Genomic DNA, 18,857 nt, shown 5'->3' with positions numbered 1-18,857 from the left:
CAACACTGGAAAATAAAAACGGTCTAGTTACACTGTTATACTCATTTGTTTTGTGGACAGTTATAAAGTTTTGTCGTTATTTGCTGCTCTTTGGCAACATTTTTGGATTATTAAATTTTTCAAGTTACATAAATAATGAAAACCAACACAGGATAAAATGTATGTTTTATTACTTTGATGATGTTTTAATCGCAGTTTCTTTGTATTTTATTTCTTTTTTTAACGATTTACAGCAGTGGATTCCAATAAAAAGAAATATCACTGAAATCTCAATTCTGTTCATTCAGTAAATGACTAAGCCTGTTAGTTTTCATAAACATTAAAGAAAATGGCAACAAAGCCGATACTCTGTGTAGGGGAGGAAAAGAAAGGAGATTTAGTCCACAAACACCTCCTATTTCAAAAACATCAGCACTTTGACACTGACCATTTAGCTGGAACTGACTGTCACATGTAACATGTCACATTATATCTCACAGCCGCCAACCAGTCCAGAAATGACAGGCCCGTAATGTGACATTTTCACCAAATATTATTCGACATGGAGAATTGCTCGTGGTTGTTGAGTGGTCCACTCTCACTCGATAGACTACACAGACTCAACACCTCTCCGAGAGACCCAGAACAACATGTGTTCCTCAGGAAGTTCCCATGCAATCCTGCATATGGCAACATTTAAGGGCTTCTTTTTTCCACGCAGGCTTTAACTTAATTTGCTGCCAAGGCATCGAAGAAGCAGAGCACAGTATAGAACAGTATAGTGCTGGTAGCGGCCAAAGGGATGGATGGATGAATGGATGTATGGCCAGAACTGTGATCTGTGATTAATACATAGTGTATGAAACAAAGAGCAGCTCTGAATCTTGAGTTTTTGTCCTTTTTTGGGGGGGAAAAGGTGAAAAGTGGTCAGAGTGATACTATATTCTCTTGTTCAAAGCAGAATAACACGTATATTTTCAATTGACACCTGACAAGCCAAAACTGGTGAAATCGAATACTCTTTTTGTCTCGCTGTGGAATATCAGCTGAGGTCCGGGATCTTCAGTGGTTTAAGCCATTTTCCTGTTTTCCTGTCTCCTTGTTTTTTATCACTTCTCTCTCACCCCAGACTCTCCCTTCAGAGACCGACGACAAACATTAAACCTCAGCAGTGACCTTCGCTTTAACACCCGATCAAACTAATGCATAAGCAAAGACACGATAGATAAGATGGGAGGAGCAACCGGCATGGGTGCATCAGTAATGTGAGGAAAACACTACCCGCCACGAGCCAATTAAACCCCGGCTGCACAGAGGTTGAGGTAATACAAGACGATAATATGGAAATGAGCAATTACAATTTTATGTTTGATTAAATAGGTCAAATGAGAGTCAGGCTGCTTGGATGGGACTCATATCTCTAAATCTAGCAATTTAACCATAAAGCCCCTCGAACTTTACCTCTGACAGGGCATATAATATTTCTGTGTTTTTAATTTCGCTAGATCCCCAAAGCAGTTAACTATCCTTAAATCTTCAGCATGCTTTAATTGGACCGCTCATAAAATGATAAATAGAAAACAGCTGCTAAAAATAAAAACAGGAAATCATCAAAATGTATTAGAGCATCCACAACAAGCGCGGTTTGAAGGCTACAAACCCACGAGGGACCATTAGGAACAGGCTAAATTGTAAGCGCAGTCCACTTTGTCAACTTTGCTTTAAATCACCAAAATAAATATATTTCTTCTTGCCAAACAGAAGCGCCCTCTCTGCTTTCTGCCAGGCTGAGTTTTGGCGCCACAAAGAGTGAATCTCCTACAAGATCGACAATCATTTTTTCATATTTATGGTCCAACTCTGGAGGGAAATAGATGTCGGCATAAAAACAAAACAAAAGAGCCAAAAAGATACATATTATGGCAAGAGGACCAGAAAAAAAGGTTGGTGGATGAGACCATAAGAGCAAAAGTGGTAAAGTCATTGTAGATTGGAGGCTTTGACTGGATCCTAGAAGAGTCATCCCACAGGGGAAGGGGCCAAGTCATAAATTTCCCGTGCAGAGGACAGGTTGGCCCTGCAGTGAATCCTCTCAGCAGGTAGGCTGGTGCAGCCCTCAGACATCCAACCATGTTAAAAGCATTGTGATCCTAGCGGGAGGCCGACATTCCCAGAAAAGAACACGGAGACAAACAGGGAGGAGCGGTGAGGCCAACTGGATACTTTAACATCTCACAGTGGAAGGGAGGTAATAGTGAATTTCAAATGGGCACTAATGAGGGGTTTATTGAAGATCTATAGTCGGGTTTTTCAGAACTAAGTGATTCCTGATCCCAAGAACATGAGCAGCTGAAATTGTAGTTTTCTTTCTTTATTGTAAATCCTCATTCGAGTTCACCAACGTAAGACACAACCAACTTTCTCCTTTGTTTTACAAACAATGATTTACTATCGGTGCCATTAATGGACGCCTCGTGCTCCTGTTGTGCCTCAGCTTGATATAAACCCATTTTTTATGAACTTAATAAATCTTTTTTTAAGAACTTGGCTCATGGTGGCATTTTAACACCTCTTCACGCTTACCTTTTTCAGCGAAGTGAATTTAGTTTAACACACAGAAAAGGCAAAAAAAAAGTACCCCTCTTAAAACAATTTCATAGGCAGGGGCTATTGTTTAAGACTTAGCATTATGCATATATGAGGTGTTAAAACATTTTTTTAGCCACACAGACCAACCCTGCGAATAGACACAGAGTGTAATAAATGATTCACACATTGCTGTGGATCGACTTTGCTTCGTATGTTTGCCCCTGTATAGTTCCAAGCAAACCTGAGGCAAAGCTTGGCAGTGATCAGCTCCACTCTGCACGGCTATTTTACAAAACAGGCCTGCGTATCAAAATCTCCGGTTGCAGCTCTCTCACCGGCCAACTGTCTCACACAGAGAAGCACACATTTATGATGGGGGGGTTGAGGGGAGCAGTGACACTGTCCTGGGCTACTGATAAAGAGCTAAGGTTACATGGCATTTCGCCCCCTCGTCCAACCACTCATCACCACTAAACGCCTTTCATCTCAGCTAATAGCTCCCACGGGAAAGAGCGAGAAGTGCCGTCAGGGGACGGGGTCTTGTGCAGAAAAGCTCCAGGACGTCTCAGGTCGCGTCTTTGTCAGTGGTGCCCAGACGGTGTGACATTATTATTGCAATCCTCGCTGAGTGGAAAGACAAAAGACTCACGGGTAAAGGGTTAAAATGCTGGTCCACGAGGTGTGTATATCCGTAGTCGAAGAATGAGTGACGCAAGACAACGTCAACGCCCTGCATGGCGGCCATACCCAGTGTGTTCGCCCACCTGAAACACACGCACACACACAAAAATCACTTGGTTGTGATGTATAAAGTTCTCTTGATAGGATGGGTATTACCTCAAAGTCTTAAGTGTTTATGTTTAAAAGAAACAAGATGATAACAGAACTTACAGGAAGCTGGCAGCGTACGTGTCTGAGAGATTATTGATGCCTCCGGCCCACGCTGGCCCGAGTCCACCCAGCCACACCTTCTTACCAGGGGTATATGTGTTCACAACCTGCAATGAGCAAAACGGCTCATCAACACAGGAGACTGACTGACTTGAAATCAAATACTATTAAAAACACTCCGATCTGAGAAACAGGTTAGCAGGTGAGCCTAAATAATGTTAAAACGCCAACTTAAAAAAAACAAAAAACTGCTTAAAAAAGTTAAACCCAAGCTGTTATCATGAAATTTGTTTATATTTTGTATTGCTACCTGGGATTTAATCAATTATTTAGGACTGGAATATAATAATACATTTCGGATTTTCAGAAATTGTGATGATTGTTGTATGTAAGGTGTAGAATCTGTGCAAATAATTGAAGTTTAGAGATGAAAAATGAGTAGGAATATAAACGCCTTGCTTCTATTTTTCTTTTTGGAGCGTTTCCATTCTGTGTTTTTATTATAACATCGTTACAACTTTAATTTCCACTCACAGTGACTCTGCAACCCATTAAAGCATTTTTAGTTTGTAAAAAAAAAAAAAAAACAGATCTAAAAATTTGAAATATCACAAAACATACAAAGTAATGAAAACACGAGCAAACCCAATAGATAGAAGATGTCGTTTCATTCCCTGCTGGGTTAAACACAAAGGCTCTCCGCAGCATATCACTGCATGTTTTAAGTTTTCTTCATAGGAATGATTGCAGTATTTTCTCCTAAGGCCCTTTTGGCTGTGCTCACCTCTCAAAACTCCAGCAGCTAGTATTGATAATCTTACCTCATGGTCGACATTACACTTTCACTCTGTTGTGGTTCACCCATGTGGCTTTTTCATCACTAAGACTATCTGAGAGCCGAGTGAACCACGACTCCGCTAACTCAAAAGAAATACAAATATATGCCGTGATTAAAATGAAATATTCCTTAATATCCTGCACTGAAACTTTCAGAGGAGGAAAAAAAAAACCAACGTGACTTCTGAAATTCATGTTGGATATTTTGACTTTATAATGCACGTCAAGTGTTCATGACTTTACCAGTTTGCCACATGTCGGGAATCTACGGGCCTTTCATATGAACTGAAATTTATGACGCTGGCAGTTTAGTATTTAAGACAGAAACTTCATTACTTTGGTGACTTTAGTGAGCTGCTCTGTAAGCGTGTCCAAGAGGCGAGTTTTGAGGAAGTCCTCCGCCTTGTTCACTCTGCCATCCATGTAATAACTGTAACAGAAAGGCAAGAAAAACACTGTGAGAGAAACACTCTTTGCAATTTTACGAGGTGACCAACAAACACGATTATTTCAGGGCACAGATGGTGAGAATAAACTGAAAGCTACACACTGACCACAGAACATTTTTCGATTTAGTCTCAGTCCGTTTTAGATTATCTTTGGCCCAGGGAAGACGCCAATGACTCTAATTGTGTTCACATTTGACCTGGTCTTTGTATGACAGAGCTTTAACTTGCCTGTTTGGATTGATTCGGGAACTGTTTGATGATATCCTGTGCTTCACATGGTGGAACCAAAAAAAAAGAAGCCTGTTTCAGGGAATTTCTTACTGACGTTGTTCCAAATATTTTGCATTTTTTTCCACAGGTGAGACTCCAACTGTAAAACCAAGAACCTTCAGAGATACTGAAGCGATTATGTGCCTTGAAGAAACGTTTACTTAAAGCCATATGAGGTTGGGCGACGAGGCTGGAAGAGAAGTTAAGCTCCCGAGGCATTCACTTCTTCATGCCTCTAAGCTGTTCTTCTCATACACAGTTGGGCTGCAAAATGCTCCTCCAGCAGTTATCTATTAGTGTCATTTACTTTCCCAGCTTTCCTTTGTCTCTGTTCCAAAAGCTTTCTGTGTTGCTCTGATCAAACGCAAAACAAGTAATCGTTTTCACAACATTGTGAAAAGGTTTATGTTCCAATATCAGATATGTTTGGTTTGTTCCATTATGAATAAACAATTCTAGTTGGACAATGCTGGTTAAATGATGATCCATCCATCCATCCATCCATCCATCCATCCATCCATCCATCCATCCATCCAGCCAGCCAGCCAGCCAGCCAGCCAGCTTGTATCCTGGATACACCCTGTCTCCAGTCAATCATCATATCCCCAAATATTTTGCAACACTGATCAATAACCCAAATACAGTATGTATTGTAACCAATTACCTTCAAACGTATAGTTTATAGTATTTAACCAGCGATGACATAAAAGGGACTGAGTTCAGTGGACCAATAATCCAATTTCCTGTTAAACTGCACGATCACATATGATATAGAGAAAAAAAGTCAGAGCACCAATAGTTCAGACTAAGGCTGACTAAAACAAACATCCATTTGCTACGATGTTGTGTGTGAGAAAGATGAGGACACAAAGAGAGACGTAAATAGGAAATGAAGTTAAGAGAGCATGATGACAGAAGAATTTATTGGGAGCCGGAGTCCTGAGGAACATTATCCTGTGGCCAGACAGAAATCCTCTCCTACATACTCCGCAGGAGTCCAAGAGAGGGAGACCAGAAAGCACCAACCACACATTCAAGTTCATGTTTCAGGTCCCATAAAAAGCACTGACATCTGATTTGCACTGCAGAGGGAAACATGGTTCTTGTTCTATTATTCTTTGGCAAAGTCAGTTAATTAAGAAAAGTACTGTGACAGTATTACACTTGCTCAGATGTCGTGCTAAGCAGTATCCTGGTATTTTGGGAATTTAACAGCGGAATCAGTCACCAGCTTCTTTCAACCTCATTCAAAAACAGTGGAAGTCAGAACTGAAACATATTCAGTCTTATATGAACAGTCCACATGTACAGCCAACAGAGCTAATGCATTTAGACATGTCTAAGTCCAATTTAGTTGTTTTGACAGAAGCGACTCTGTGTGAAGTTCTGTACATCGTTCAAAGGAGCAGCTATTCTCTTAATTATATTGTTGTTTTGGCGACAGCCTAAATTGTCAGTGCCATCTCTCCCTCTTTACAATAACTTCATACACTTACACCTTGCTGAATTCTTTCCACACACACTCACACACACATTATTAGAAGTCTTTTCCATGGTCATCAGAGATAACTGATTTGCAATGATCAACATATGAATAAAAAAACTGAAATCTGCAATTGTAGGAGCAAGTTCAGCTAGCTATTGTGAAGGGAAGGCACCTCAGAACTGTTTCTGTCCAGGGCACCTTGTCCTGCTTGAACAAAGAAAAATAGATGTTATAATTTTCTGTTAGGTCCTGATTGATCTCGTTCTCACCCCAGGTTACTGTTGCTTCCTGCGTGAGACCGTAGTGCCTCACTTTTATAAGTGGCTGTAAGCAACAAACAACTTCAGCTGTTGGCAAATCCATTATGTGGTAATAAGCTGCATGTACATAAAATGTACATCCATCCATCCATCCATCCATCCATCCATCCATTATTGCACATAAAAAAGTATATTCAGTATTTAAGCAGTGGAAACACCGGATGGTAAAATAATAAACACTGAACTAAAACTTTTTATTTATTAAGTTCAAGCTGCTTTGCATCAAGAATGCAACAGGATCCTGTGTTGTTGTTTTTTTGGATGATTTTGATGACAAATCTCTACCAATTCTACCAAAATCCCTCTGCTTCACAAGTCAGTCATTGCATAGTACGAACTGCAGTTTTGTATGTTAACCTCTGGCTATGAGCATAATGCCTGGCGAAGAAGGGAAGTTCTTTATTTCCCATTACTCCAAATCAGAAATCGATATCGGCCTCACCATGATGGAACTTTTGGAGGGAAACTTTAGAATCGATGCCAAATGCACTCCCCAATAATCAGTTGTAACATCATCAAATCCTTGGTGGCACTTGTGCAACAGGAAAGCACTCTGCATGAAAGATCAAATGACTTTTTAATGGAGATTCGGTTCTATACTGAATTTCAAAATGAACAAAGCTTTTCTCAAAGACACTTTCATATCATATTAAATTCGATCGAGCACGATTGATTTTGCTTTTGCCAGAACTGGAAAGAATTCCAACAAAATGTTGGATTCGCAGTGAAGTTGATCATGTTACCGAGTGAGTGGCAGCCAATAATATTCCTAATCAGAAACAAAAATAAGACAAGTACACCAGGCAATCATATAACCTGGAGCACTGAAAGATTTAAAATCAAAGACAAACCTTCCTAAATCTCTGCGTGAAAAGTCTGTGGAAACAACTAATGTTTCAACCAAACTGCAGAGAGCAGCAGCTGGGTTCAGTTCAGGTGGGGCCATGCAAGTGTTGCAATCTGAGCTTAACCTTGTAAAAATGTTCTTCATAGGATATGAGAAGTCCCGAGCTCCAGAGCTCTGGCTGGATACAAATCATTTGGTTCTCATCACACACTACAGTGTGACTACACACTACTTTTTGCCTAAGGTCCAGTCTGGTGACCAATGGAAATATAACATCAAGGAATTCCTGACCTATTGAAATACAACATATTATAGCATCTCTTTACAATCTTATATGCTTTTAACTGTCTTTTAACTTTCTTTTAATTCTATTGTCTTCAATTACATTTTGATCAATTCTTTGGTGTGTATGAATAATGTTTTATTTTAGCTTCAGGCAATATCAAGTCAGCAACAAATGCAAGATACTCATGTGTTTGGGGAATGGGAGTAAAGTAGCCAGAGAAAACCCCTGCACGCAGAGGACTAACATTAATTCTTTTTTGCTGTGAGGTGAGTGTGTTTATCTTGATATCATGAAGTCCCTGGATCTCAAAACCGAGATGAAACAAATCTATCATGGTACCTCTTAAACATCTTGAATTAAATACACAAAGCTGTACAGGATGAGGATTTGCACTCATTTTGTCAAGTAATGATCAATTTAAGACACAGTTACGAGGTTTCAGCTGTTAACAATTGTTGCTGTCTTGATTATGTGAATTATGTCACCTCCTCGGCACGGATGGCTCCTGATGAGTATAAGAAAAAGGGTATCTGAAGATATTAAAAGGTAAAATGTAAATGCTGACAGGTACAGTTTAAAACAGTGAGCATGAAACATCGGTGAGCAGTAGCAGAAAGCGGACGTGTTCCCTTAATGTGGACCAGCAGGCTACATCAGCTCAATCCATCACCACATCAGCTGAAGGAAACAGAGCATCCCTCATGAGGACATGAGTGAATTTACAGTCCCTCTGTGCTTCTCCTTCTGGGGGAGATCACAAAACTAATCCTTTTTTTCTCCCCTCCATGTAATCCGGCTGTCCTTCAAGCAAAGATGTGGGGATGAGTTGTAATTCTGGCTTGTGAAAACTCAAAAGCAAAAAAGAAAAATGTAAATATTCTGTAAATGAATGGTTTTGAATCCTTTTCAGGTCACAACCAACAGTCCAAGAACAGCTCAAAGGCAATGGTAGTTTAGCAGGGGGCCGTTTGCTTGTTTACTTCACACCCAGATGTTCACACCACCAATGACCCATCACTGGAACAATTAGGCTCACATTAGTTGCTTTGCCCAAGGGCATCCAAACCTTCTCATATTTTCATAGTTGACTCTGGCAGCCATGTGATCACACACTTCTGACAGACCGAGATCTCCCGCCATGACGCCACCCCTGAAGGTAAGGTGGCTCACTACGCAGAGGGTGAGACGGCCTGGCTGTAGTTAAGTGTTTATCTTAAGTATATGTTTTTTTAAAACCGCAAATGTCAACCTCATGTCAGTGCTGGAGGAAACGTCAGAGAATCAGCGTGAGTACCCATCCTCTGGAGGACCGAGTGTTTGTAAAACGTTTCACAACAATCTGCCAAGCAGGTGTTGAGACATGTGATCCCCGACCAAACGGAGGAGTGTGCTAAAGTCATGCATCCAAGGGCAGCTAAAAAAACAGACATTTAATAATTGAATAGGTGCGTTCCATTCCAGAAACGATGTCTGGTCAGTGACACAGTCACTCTTTCCACACAAAACACTTTCCATCAAAAGAAAATTGTCTAGACAAAAAAAAAAAAAAAAAAAAAAACACCTTCTCCTGCAACACAAATAAAACTTTATTTCCCTCCGATGTCTGGGTGGAGAAACAGAAATGTCAGAAATATTAAAGGCCGAAATAAAACCAAAACATGGAGCAGTGACAGAGATTTTCTCTTTATATTATAGTACTGTAAATCATTTTTACCTCAAGATAAAGAACAGAGTGAAGCGGTGAAACTTGTAATAAGAGCAAATCTTCAGCTGTGTTGTGTCTTTACAAAAATAAATTGGCCTCATTCTTTAAAAGGGAAGGAAAATATTGCAGAAGAGACTGAAAAATACACAAGAATTCACATTGCTGGAACCAAACAGATGTTACAAATGTGAATTCAAGGAAAAACTGTCGTACTATAAAATGCAAACCACATATATTTGTGTCAGAACAAAGAGGAACTACACTCACAAACTTGTTTCATCATCACAAGCTTCCAAAGAAGACCACTGAATGAAACACTGTTAATGAAACCTGCTAAGCCTGATTCAAAACAACAACCAAAGACAGATGCAGCGGAGTAAAACCTATGGCGTAGACGTGTTAATGAGTGGTCTCCACTTTTATGAGGTTGGCTTCTTTTGTGGAGGTCAGAGTTTCTGTCACGCAGCCTGGTTAGACTGGAATCTGGACCCTCTCGTGTAAAACAGGCTAAATGACAGAGGGAATGAGCCAGAGCATATGGTTTGATTTTAACAGTGTGGGTGGTGTTTTTCGAAGCCTTACTGACAGCCCTTCCACCTTCTGTTTCTTCTAATTTCTCCTAATTAGACCTGACCTTCACCTTAATGATCAGGCTTTTCCTGAGCTTACAGTGGGCGCCTCGTTTAGTACACACTTTACGAAAGACACACTCGATACAACACAAGGGAAAAAAAGATCAAACCACTGATATTTGTATGCATTCCTGCCATGTATACTATAGACAAATGTCAGGTGTTCTTAATTCAACCGCACGCTGTCTCTCGGGCTCCTTTCCTGTTGTTCCGTTTGTTGTATAAACCCAGTTCTCCATATTATCCATCAGTCTCTCTCAGAAAAAGGTGTTGATAATGGCTGTTGCTGGCTACTGCATTATAGTGAGTGGTGATAATGATGGAAAAACACTCCATGAACCGCGATGGCAGATTTATGGCCGCTAAGATGTGTGGACTGTAGTTCAGCTCGGGGTTTTCTACAAATAAAATTATCAAAAGACAAAAAAAGGGTAAAATACCTACTGTTGCCACGTAACTGCATCTACCACAGCGCCAGCGCTCTTCATAAACCTGGAAAAAAAAATAAAACACACAGATATATAAATCTCTATGACATCTTTGTTTTCAAGATGATCACACGGAATAACAGCAAATGATTTAACAGCGAAAAGATGTAGGTTTACTAGTGATACGTGCTTCACCCTGTCCTTCGTTACCCCAAATTATGAAATAAAAGAAAATATGAATTTAATTAAGTCGCATGTTTTCCAACAAAACACACTTTGCCGAGTATAACAGGTTAAACTATGAACTGTGAAATCTTCCGAGATCAGTGTGTCAAACTCATTTGACTTCACTTCTATATCACCTAAAACATGTGTTGCATGACAATATCAGCGGTTTTTATTACCAGTATTGGGTAAAAAAGGTCATAAAGTGAAGAATGGAGACGGGATCAACATGAGCTTGTATGTCGATATGAAACAAAGATAAAATAATGCTACAATTTTTTCGCTAACTTTTATACTTACAAACAATTTGTTTTCACTTCTAGGTTCATAACGTTGAGGATTCCTGGAGCAACAACATCATTTAGGTTTGTGTGTTTAGTGTTGCCTGAACAGAATGTATCCTCAGATTCAGTGGCTGCTGAATTAAAGTCCAAAAAAAAAAAAAACTCTGCTGGAAATGTTTCTGTAGCAGGTGGTCGTTACTTTAACCTTAATATAAACTCCAAACATCCCCCACGGATACACAAAAAAAGTTTTGAAGCTCGTCCTCATATCAAACAAAAATGGAGCGAGTTCCTCCTGCAACCTGCGTTCCTCTTCCTGAGCTGTGGCATGTGTGTGTGTGTGTGTGTGTGTGTGTGTGTGTGTGTGTGTGTGTGTGTGTGTGTGTGTGTGTGTGTGTGTGTTTCCTGGTCTACCTGATTCAAATCGCTCCATATTTGGGTGTAACAGCTTGTCTCTAAACACCATGTCACAGAACACAACTTTCACCACTCAGGTTTGTTTAGTCTGTGCAGCTCTGATAGTTGAGTGTTGAGCGGCTCACCCTCTCATTCATCTACATTTCTTGAGAGGAGCAGAGAAGTCGGCCTGTCAAACACGAGAGCCGCCCCCTCGTAACGGTGTCAAACACACAAGAATCGCCCCGACATTAAATGTGACACCCGTGACCTATGGATAGTCGATTTCTCTGCTCTTCATCCTCTCATTCCTCCTCGGGTTCTGACATCCTCTCTGTCCTCTGAGGCTGGTGCTCATTAATCAGTTTGAACAGTTTCAGTATACACACACACACACACACACACACACACTACTGCACACAAAAACACACACCTTTTATTTGTGAGTGAAGCTAAACTGCCGGTGCACAGCAAGAAGAAGAAGAAGAAGAAGAAGAAGAAGAAAAAACAAAAAAACAGTTTCTAATGGTTTCACTGATGGAAGTAGTTTAACCACACAGATCGGAATATTCCTTCCCTCTCGTCTTCCAACTACCTGTCAAAATGTGTGTGGCTGCAGAGACGAGCTGGAGATAGATCCAGGCTGAGATAAACTGGGACATTAAATGGTTCCTCTGCTTGCAACTACCCACGTGCATGCAAAAGTGAACTACACTGTAATTTTAAAGCACATTAAACTTGCTTTATGGGCCACGTTTTAGTTAAAAGGAATCAAGTTCCCAGCTGTTTATTTGAGAACGTAATTCCTGCAGAGTAAATCGTACCTCCATCGCTTCCTAATGTCCTATTATCTGTGTAAAAACATCTTCTAAATCTCTTGTGACAGAAGAGTGGAGCAGTGAACGCAGCTTGCTTTCAGCCACCCAGAAGAGGCAGTAGATGTCTTCATTTTTATGGTTACTGCAAAAGACCACCTCGAACAGTGTCTACCCCAAATGTTCTCACGCGGAGCAATGTTTCATGATATTTGTTTCAGCGATAGCTGAAAGCAGAGTCTACGAGACGATGTTATGGATGCGATCCAACAACTGGAACGAGACCTTATAAGAGATATTTTGCATTATTACAACAGCGTTTTTTAATTTTTCCGTTTTTACCGGAATCTTTCTTTATGAGCACTCACAGGAGGAGGTACAGTTTGGGACAAATACATCAATAACTGCTTATATGTGCTTACAACTCGTGAGTTTTACACCACATGTTTGTCTCCAGCAGCAGGGCTCAATTACACAGTCAAACGCTTGCTTGAATAAAAATTTGAAATTTACATTTTAAAGTTCTCCAAAGTATGAAATAGTCTGTACTTCCAGGAAAAAGCAAGCATCCCTACGAAGAGACACCTTTTATTTGCGTACAAACAACACTGACAGAGTTGTGTAAATGCGCCCATGTTTTGTTTTTCAGTGTGTTTGTTGTACGAGGACACTGAAGCGCCCACCTCAAGTGCAGTGTGTTTCCTTTTAAAATGATAAAAAAAACAACTCACAAAAAGGCTTAGATTTTTCTAAGCGATGAATATATCTGAGTGCTGATGTCATCCGGACACTGCGTAAGGTTAATCTAAACAATTAGAATTTAAAGTAACAACCGAATGTAACCTGAACATTATATTTCAGAGCGAGCCTGAAGGTCTAAGGGAAGGGAGGGAAAACACTCAAGATGCTGCTCATAACCTGCTAGAATCTCGCAGCCAGATTGTTTACAAACTGTAAGACACTTAATGATGACGTGCATATTATGATTTTAAGGTGCCTATGTCTTGCTTTGCCTACAATTTGTTTTTAAACACATTCATTTATCTATTAAACTGAATATCAACAGTATTTATAAAGCCCTTCTGACATTTTGGTTTAAAAAAAAAAAAGAGTAAAGTATTCATAATATCTACATGTTAATAAAAATACAGCAATACCTAAAGGTTTGCTTGTTCATCTAAAACTCCAAAGTTCAACACTTCAGTCCCACGAGGCGACAGGCAGCGGGGGAGAGCAGCCTGTTGGAGAAGTGACCGGAGTCAAAACCAAAGCTGCTGCAGCTTCTGGGTGAAGCCAGCAGGTGGGACGTTGCGCCGTCACGTTATCAGTCAGACGACACTTTATTTAGGCTGACAGGTTATAACCAAAGCTGATCCCCTGAAACCTGGAAATCCATAAACAGTGAACACTACAAAGTGTGTGTGTGTGTGTGTGTGTGTGTGTGTGTGTGTGTGTGTGTGTGTGTGTGTGTGTGTGTGTGTGTGTGTGTGTGTGTGTGCGTGCTAAAAACAGTAGAGCTCAGTAAAAGTCCCGAACTGCTCCTGCATACTTTCCACTACCTTCCCCCTTCATTTTCCAGCAGGATAGCCTAACAAGGAGTGGAATCTGGGCCAATCATTGTTTTACTTGGTGACTCACCCATCCAGCAGCAGGATGGCGTTCTTCCGGGGTCGTCCCGCGTTGGGGCCAAAGAGTTGAGCGCGGTGGTAGTAGCGTACCGATTGCAGCAGCGTCCGCAGTTTGGCGTAGTCCTGAGCCAACTGGGTGCTGTTGACCGCACGACCCACCATGCTGCGGTAGGCATTCGGCTCTGGGAAGGGAATACGCGGCACAACCAGGGCGATGGAGTTTATACAAGCAGCCGTCGGGAGGTGGCAGAGATCGTTGTTGTTGTAGTCTGATATTGCTCTCTCCGAGAGTATCCAGCAGCCAGTAGAAAAAGGGATAATTGGGCAATTCGCAGTAATACAGACAGATGGACTCGGTGTCGGGGGAATGATTCGAGCACACATGGTGGCCTTGCAGTTTCAGTAACACAAAAAAGAGCAACGGAGTGAGTTTGTTTCCCTGAAAAGAGAAAAATTACATTTCTGCCGACTTGTTGCTGTTTGTCCTTTACTGACAATTACTATGTACTGGTTTGTTTGTGAGGCCACGTTCTCCTGAAAACTGTGAGAATATCACAAGCAGATACACGCACTCACTTTTCGTACAGTCTTTATATATTTGCTCTGGGTCTGCACTGCATGGGTGATTTACTTGAAATGATTACTTTCGCTACGGTTTAAGTCCTCACTAAAATGTTCACATGGTCCCATCACTGGATTTTTCTTCTGGTACTTATGATTCTAGGCTGATATAAAAGTATCTGGCCAGATTTGTATTACTTTAGAAATTTTATTAAATTATGTAGAGACGCGCAGCCGGCAAATTGTGGTTCTTTTCATGCTTGGATGAATCCTTGAATCAATCTCCAAACTGAACGGACACTTAAAATGTAGCGTTTTCCCCACGCATTGCCAAAGAAGCCTTAAAATATTAAACAAACATTTACTCAACTACTAGGTTAGTAGACTAAATTATTCCGAAAAAAGCACCCTCTTCCACTTTGTGAGCGTGAAACTTATTCGGCATGATGACACAACCTTGGATCGCGGAGAAGGTTATTACATAAAATGCAATGTGTTTCCAATTGAAATGCAGCTGAATAAGAAAAACCTAACAAAGAAACGCAGGGGTTGAAAACTCTCGAGCAGCGTCAGCATATTCAAGCTTATTTTGAGGCGAGGTCGCGCCCCTCCGTATCGCTCAGAAGCCGCATGTGGCGTGTTGCTGTACTGACCGTTGCCAAGCTCCCAGGAGATGTTGTACTTCTTGCCGGCGCCGTACTTGAGCAGGCTCAGGGTGGAGGAGGTGTTCCACGAGTTGTCCGGGTTTCTGTGCAGCGCGTTGAGCCCCAGAATCAGGTGCAGACCGGCACAATCGGCAAAGTTGTAGAGTTTGTCTAAAGACCTGGCTGGGAAAAACCCACAAAGCAGTTGTAACTTTGATTCTTTTTTATGCATCGGAGAATCATATGGCCGCACGAACATGATGGAAAACACATGGGTTCTCTGACTCTCCCGCTCTGAATCCAGACCTGTGGTGCTTTCTGTTTAACAGCTATGGAGGGGGTTGCAAACAATTTTATGTTCTGATCATTACGCACAAGTAAAAATGTGTTGATATGTAATGACATTACTCAGCAATTTTATTTGTTTCAAATGTGGCTTTTATTTTGGCATAATTAAAAACTAAAGCGGAAGGTATTGGCTTCAGACATTATCATAATGTTAGGCGAAGTGCGGGTTCCTCGTTGGACGTAGAAACAAACACCTATGTGTAATTCAGAGTCACTAATTGGTCAAACACGTCTTTTTTGTGGGCGAACGTGGAGTTCCCTCAAAGAATCCACGGCAGGAACATTGAGGACCCAATGTAGAAAGGGCCCAGCCAAAAAAACCAATTGCAGGCTCTTCAGCATTTCAATTCTAAACATTAGTATTGCTCATCCCATCAGTTACTCCTCAGCACTCTGTGGTTAAATAATTAGCCACGTAATTATGAGAACAAAGAAATGTAAGTATGTCTTCAGGATAGGAAAGTTTAACTCTTTGATAATGAATCCGCTTTAACTGCTTCACCTGTAAGCAATGTCACCAAGGCAAAAAAACAAAACAAAAACCAAACAATATAAAATAACAAATTATTCTTTAGATTAATTCGAAACAATTTAGCCTGGCCTATATGTTACAACTATTAAACTCAAAGTAATGCAAGTATTGGTAACTATTGTAAGTATTGGTACAAGCCCTGAACTCCACCTGGGATCTATTCTGCAACCACCGCTGAACTTGGTGCATATGAGTCCATTTCTACACACGACCACAGATTCTCATCCTCACCAACATTCAGTGAGAATCCAGACGGACTGATTTTCCCATCCTGGCCTCCTGTGGTGATCCACTCTGCAAAGCATTGAGCAGTTTTATTCTGCAGCTGACTGCTCACCCACATTAATGTCTGTAGTCTCTCTCTCTCTCTCTCTCTCTCTCTCTCTCTCTCTCTCTCTCTCTCTCTCTCTCTGCAGCAATGAAGTAGGGCCAGCCACAGATGTTGGTGGAGGTTGAGAGTGCCAAAAGTGTTTGTTTATATTTTAATGTGCGACAGCAGGCGGCTCCTGGATACCTTTGGCACTTGTTTTGAAATCCAACCCTTTTGGAATAACGCCATTAATGTAAATATTGCCCTGAACTGTGACCTTCACTTCGTAGGGTACAACAGGAACCAGATGAAGACTGCGCTGGGGTAGTTTAAGCCAGAATTTTCCCTCGACTCAGGGTTTGGCACCAGCTCAGTTTGCCAAATAAAACCTTTGTCCAGTGTGCCATGAAGAAAAAAGCAGAGCAGGCTCGGGTGCATGTGAGGTTCCCCCCCCCCCCGAAAATGAGTCAAGCTATTAAAAGGTGTAAGGTTCTGCATTTAAGAGTGAATAAAGTTGACTTTAAGACTAGAAGACATAATTTTATTAATTAACTTGTACCCATGCTAAAATGAGTTGTCATACTTGTCATGTACTGTGAGCCTTTATTTCACTATGAGTGCTGCTTACGTATAATCCAAAAAGCAAATCGACAGAACACAAAGTTGGCTTGATGCACCTGGAATTAATCTGCTTTCCAGGAAGAGCAGGACAAAGCCTGAAAACAATACTGATACTTGCATTAAGTTGGCTTTATCGTACAACAGGAGTGTATTTCTCCTGTGTAAACTGTCTGTTCTCCGTCTCATTAATAACCACCAATAATGTTATTATCATAACTCCTTCCCTCTGTGGTTAAACCGGAGCGGCGTCTGTTTGCGGGAGCAGAGTCGAGGGCATCGGGATGGAGAAAGTAGCGCCAGATGTGGCTGTCAGGATGAGTGATTCCAGGCTTTTCCTCACCTGAGATCTGAGCAGAAGACAACCAGCCTTCGCAGCAGACCTCGGGCAGCAGACCTCGCAAACACACGAAGGCATCTCGAGGTGCATCAAGCTGCTAAATATAACTCTCCCCTGCTGGCAGCATGTACAATTAAACACATGTCTGTGCGTTTAAGTCAGTATGATTCCTGGGAAATAACCAGCTTAAATAGCTTCATGCAATCTCTCTCTCTCTCTCTCTCTCTCTCTCTCGCTCTTACTCTCGCTCTCTCTATCTCTAGGCAGAAAAATAGTACAACTGCTTCATTTTGTTGTAAAAATGAGACAAGTACATGGATTGAGGTGCAAACAAAAAGTATTATTTTTGCTTTTCCAATACTTTATTATCTTCAAGTGCCGAGTTACAGAAATGATCGCTTTTCTGATAATAACACATTTATTGGAGGACATGGCACGTCATGGATAAGAAGGTGAGAGCATCTAATGAGAGTTATACTCTATTTAAGGATGTATTTACCCCTTGAGGACCATCCTCTGTTTATATTGTACATTTGCTAACCCAGTATTCCAGAGGTTTTCACATATTTCACTGTATGCATATTATACCTTGTTTGTTGCTGATTTTGGTATGTATAATCACAGAAAATCAACTCAACCTAGGTGGTCCATGAAGAGTTAAACAATAACTATATAAATATCATGCTACTTCAGCCAGTAGATGACTAAATTGAGTATTGCAGTCAGGGCTGGTGACAGAAAACCAGCTAATAAATAAATGTATAAATATTTATTCTATCAAATTCTAAATGATGAAGGTGGATAAAAAAAATCATATATTCTACATAGAAAGACTTTTGTTAAACAATGACACTAAGAATTAAATATTAATTCAAACATGTTTTGGACATTCAGTGAGATCCTACTTTGGTGGCTTCAGGTATGTTAATCATCTTTTATCAAGTCGCCCTGTAAAATGTTGATTTAATCCCAACAAAACTAACTGAATCAGCAGTTGCACCATGGATTGTGACACTGATCACCATATTTACATTTTACCCTGAGAAGCTGGCTCAAGCTTGACTCACCTAAAGCCATGAATTTATCTTGTTCTGAGTAAACAGGACAAACAACTTAACATTCCCTCGAAACAGTACGTCCCTTTAAGGACAGCTCATCACATCAGCGTGGCAATAAGGAGATGAATGTTAAATTCATAGTGGAATAGCAGATTTTACTGTTTATGGGGATTTGCTCTCCCGAAAGGCAACGATACAAATGACCTACAGGTTTTACAAAAACACAGAGAGACGCTCAATCATACAACATGAAATTACCTTTCCTTCTCTAGGAAATGGTGCTTATCACAGTGACAGTGAATAATACCTTGGGGCCACACATATCTACTCAGTTTACCATTTAATCTTTCAAGGTATGCTGGGCGATTTGGAACTTTCC

General features: G+C 40.8%; 1 protein-coding gene across 1 annotated transcript in view; it reads right to left on the bottom strand.

The window, feature by feature from the left end:
• The window catches only part of hpse2 (heparanase 2), a 51,240-nt gene that overhangs the window by 7,161 nt on the left and 25,222 nt on the right, over positions 1 to 18,857 (bottom strand). Inside the window, exons 4-9 of the mRNA XM_080482401.1 lie at positions 15,282 to 15,455; positions 14,078 to 14,249; positions 10,736 to 10,783; positions 4,633 to 4,726; positions 3,460 to 3,566; positions 3,218 to 3,332 (exon numbers count right to left, since the gene is read on the bottom strand). Coding sequence (XP_080338527.1) covers positions 3,218 to 3,332; positions 3,460 to 3,566; positions 4,633 to 4,726; positions 10,736 to 10,783; positions 14,078 to 14,249; positions 15,282 to 15,455 — 710 coding nt within the window. The remainder of the gene's footprint in view (positions 1 to 3,217; positions 3,333 to 3,459; positions 3,567 to 4,632; positions 4,727 to 10,735; positions 10,784 to 14,077; positions 14,250 to 15,281; positions 15,456 to 18,857) is intronic.

The sequence above is a fragment of the Lipophrys pholis genome (genome assembly GCF_963383615.2).
Source record: "Lipophrys pholis genome assembly, chromosome: 15".
NCBI classification, from domain to species: Eukaryota; Metazoa; Chordata; class Actinopteri; order Blenniiformes; family Blenniidae; genus Lipophrys; species Lipophrys pholis.
The sequence above is the reverse complement of the archived record's forward strand: the minus strand, read 5'-3'. Positions and strand labels throughout refer to the sequence as shown.